The sequence below is a fragment of the Vombatus ursinus genome, unplaced genomic scaffold (genome assembly GCF_900497805.2).
Source record: "Vombatus ursinus unplaced genomic scaffold, bare-nosed wombat genome assembly UNPS02014818.1, whole genome shotgun sequence".
Lineage (NCBI taxonomy): Eukaryota > Metazoa > Chordata > Mammalia > Diprotodontia > Vombatidae > Vombatus > Vombatus ursinus.
This window is the reverse complement of record NW_020954596.1, coordinates 8,270,554-8,273,862: the sequence shown is the minus strand read 5'-3', so window position 1 is coordinate 8,273,862 and position 3,309 is coordinate 8,270,554. Positions and strand designations below refer to the sequence as shown.

Genomic DNA, 3,309 nt, shown 5'->3' with positions numbered 1-3,309 from the left:
TTCTCTGCCTCGTGGAGTCTTTCACTTTAAAAGCTCCTGATCTTCACAATTGCTAGTTCCTTCCCTCCCAACTGCCTTGTATTTAACTTCTTTGCATTTATTCTGTAGCTATTTAAATATGTACTTGTTATCTCCTGGGATAGAATGAATGTAAGCTCCTTGGGAGCACAGATTATTTCATTTTTTGTCTTTGTATCCCCCCACATAGCATAGTGCCTAGCACATAGTAAATTGCTTAATAAATGCTTATTGGTTAATTGACTGGGTGTTAGTTTCTTCATTACTAAAACATGAGAATAAGACTGGATGATCCTCAAGGTCTCTTCCAGATTTAAAATAATAATAACTAATATAATGCCCGGTACTATGCTAAGCACTTTACAATTATGCCATTTGATCTTCACAACAACCCTGGGAGGTCAGTGCTTTTGTTAGCCCCATTTTACAGGTGAGGAAAATGAGGTAAACAGAGGCTAAGGAAAATTATAATTCTAATTAAGCTAGAATTAATAGCTCCTGGATTTTTTTCCCCCTAGGGCAGCTTAAGTGATGCAATGGATAGAGGGCAGGCCTACAGTTAGGAAGACCTGAATTCAAATCTGGCCTCAGACACTTACTAGCTGTGTGACCCTAGGCAAGTCACTTAGGCTTGTTTGCCTCAGTTTCCCCATCTGTAAAATGAGGTGGAGAAGGAAATGGCAAATCCCTTCAGTATCTTTGCCAAGAAAACCTACCTGATTGAATAACAACAAACCATCTTGTGGTACAATTTTAACATTTTTTAAAATAAATAAGCATTTAAATTAATGACTAAATTAATGACATCATTTTTGTCTTACAGAACAGTGCTGTTTCAGATACTAAAATCTAAATATACTGTTGTGTGCTTTAATGCTAAAGAGTTTGTGAAAACAGTGCTCCAAGTTTGTGACAGTTATGATCATTGGAAACATGGTAAGTACAGCTTTATACGTAGATTAACTCTAATCAGGATGGTCAGGGAATAGAATGTTCTGGTAAATGCAGAAGTACAGTTAGTGGAGAATTGCTATATAATTGTTGTATAAAAGGCCCTAGATGAGGCTGTGTGGTAGACTTGGAGTCATAAGACCTGAGTTTAAATCCTATCTCAGACACTTCTAGCTGGGCAATTCTGGACAGGTCACCTGATTTTTCTAACCCTCAGTTTCCTCATCTATAAAATGAAGAGTTTGGACTTAATAAAATCTACAATTCCTTCTAGCTCTATATCTATGATCCTATGATTTTACATATATAAAAAAGAACTATCTACTCTGGTATATCAGCTAATAAGTCATTTCAGAGCTCCTTGGAAAGCATCTAATCTCAGACGACAAAGCACCTTGCCTATGGTAATGTAGCTATTAAGTGGCAGAGCCAGTCTCTTTAGCTGGATCATTATCATTTTCTTATCACCTAAATATTGTTGGTCACCTTTTCCTGGATGTTCCATAAGCATCTCAAACTCAACACGTCCAAAGTGGATCTCATTAACTTATCTTTTAAATTGTCTTCCTAATTTCTCTGTCAAAGACTAAACTATCTAGTCATCCAGATTCACAACTTTGACACTTTTTTCCCATCATGCCCTCTATCAAGTCAGTTGCCAAATGTTATTGGTTCTACCAGTGTAATATCTTTTGTGCTTATTGTCTTTTCTCCATTCACATGGTCACTATCCTTGTTTAGGCCCTGTTCTGGTCTCTTTGTCTCTAATCTCTCCCCTTTTCAATCTGTTTTTCATGCAGCTGCCAAGTCATATTCCTACAGCACATATCTGATCGTGTTACTCTCCTGCTCCAGAAGCTTCAGTGACTCCTTGATACTTTTAGGTTAAAATATAAACTCCTCTGTTTGGCATTTAACATTCTTCAACACATTTCCAACCTATCTTTCTAGACTGGTTGCATGTTATTTTCCCTAATGTATTCTGTTTTCTAGTCAAACTTGCCTATTTGCCTTTTTTCATACACACCATCCCATCTCCTGTCTCCATGCTTTTTAGCAGGCTTTTGGTGGGGTGGTGGTAGAATTTATTTTGAATTTAAACATAAAGAGTGTTTTCATACATAGCAGAACACAAAATGAGAATCCAGTATAAAACTCTGAATCTCTATTTCATATCTCTTTTAAAAATTATTTGTTAAGCATTATGTACCAGCCACCATGCTAAGCACTGGAAATACAAATACAAGTACTAAAGAAAACTCTTACCTTAATGGGGGAAGAGAACACATGAAAAGGAGCTAGACAGAGGGAAGGGCTCTGTGTGGGGGCAAGGGATAAAAGTCCAGAGATTCAAGAGCCTAACTCTTTGGGTTGATGTAAGCACCAGTGGCCCAGGCAGTTCTTTTAAAAATCCCTGTTTCAAAATCAGAAAGTTATTTTGCTTGTACCTGTCCTCCTGAAATTATCCTCCCTTTTAACTCCCACCCCAATCCCCGTTTGTTCCTTTGTTGTATTTCCCCAATGCATTTCTACACAAAACTGTATGGATTTAACCTTCCTTTGCCAGTTTCAGACAAGAGTGAGATTCACTTGATACCCACTCTCCCATCCGTTCCTTTATGTTTGTATGCTCTTCTTCTTATGCATCCCAATTATAAGAAATAGCAAGTTCTAATGTCTTCTTCCTCTTTTCTACGCTATTGTATTCCTATTACCCTCCTTTATCTTACCCTCTTCAGACCCTTAGAACACAACTGATCCTTCCCTCTTTGATTTTATTAATTCCCTCAATACTATTTGAAAGGTATTACAGTTCTAAAAGGACACATTTCTTTCCCTCCATTAGAATATCAGCACTACATCATCATTTATCTCCTTCTAATTGCTTAAATTAATTTACCTTTTTAGATTTCTCTGTACTCTTGTGTTTTTGTTTCAGAGTTCCTGCTCAGCTCTGGTCTTTTTACCTGGAAAGCTTTAAAATCTTCTATTCCATAAAGGGTTTATTTTTTTCCTTTGTAGGATTATACTCAGCTTTTCAGGGTAAGTGATTTGTAGTTATAAGCCTACATCTTTTGATTTTTGAATGTTGTATTACAAAATCTCCTTTCATTTGAAGCAGAAGTTAACAGGTCTTGTGTGATGCTGATTGTAGTTCTTTGGTATTTGAACTGTTTCTTTCCTGATGCTTGCAGTATTTTTTCTTTGCTATGGAAGCTCTGGATTTTGGCTATGACTCGGACTTTTCCTTTTAGGGCTTCTTTTTTTAAAATTAACTAATTTATTTTTAGTTTTCAACATTCACTTCCACAAGATTTTAAATTCCAAATTTTCTCCCCA

The 3,309-nt window shown here is 36.4% G+C and overlaps 1 protein-coding gene across 1 annotated transcript in view; it reads left to right on the top strand.

The window, feature by feature from the left end:
* POLN (DNA polymerase nu) overlaps positions 1-3,309 on the top strand; it is a 312,741-nt gene that overhangs the window by 30,570 nt on the left and 278,862 nt on the right. The window contains exon 4 of the mRNA XM_027836282.1: positions 842-954. Coding sequence (XP_027692083.1) covers positions 842-954 — 113 coding nt within the window. The remainder of the gene's footprint in view (positions 1-841; positions 955-3,309) is intronic.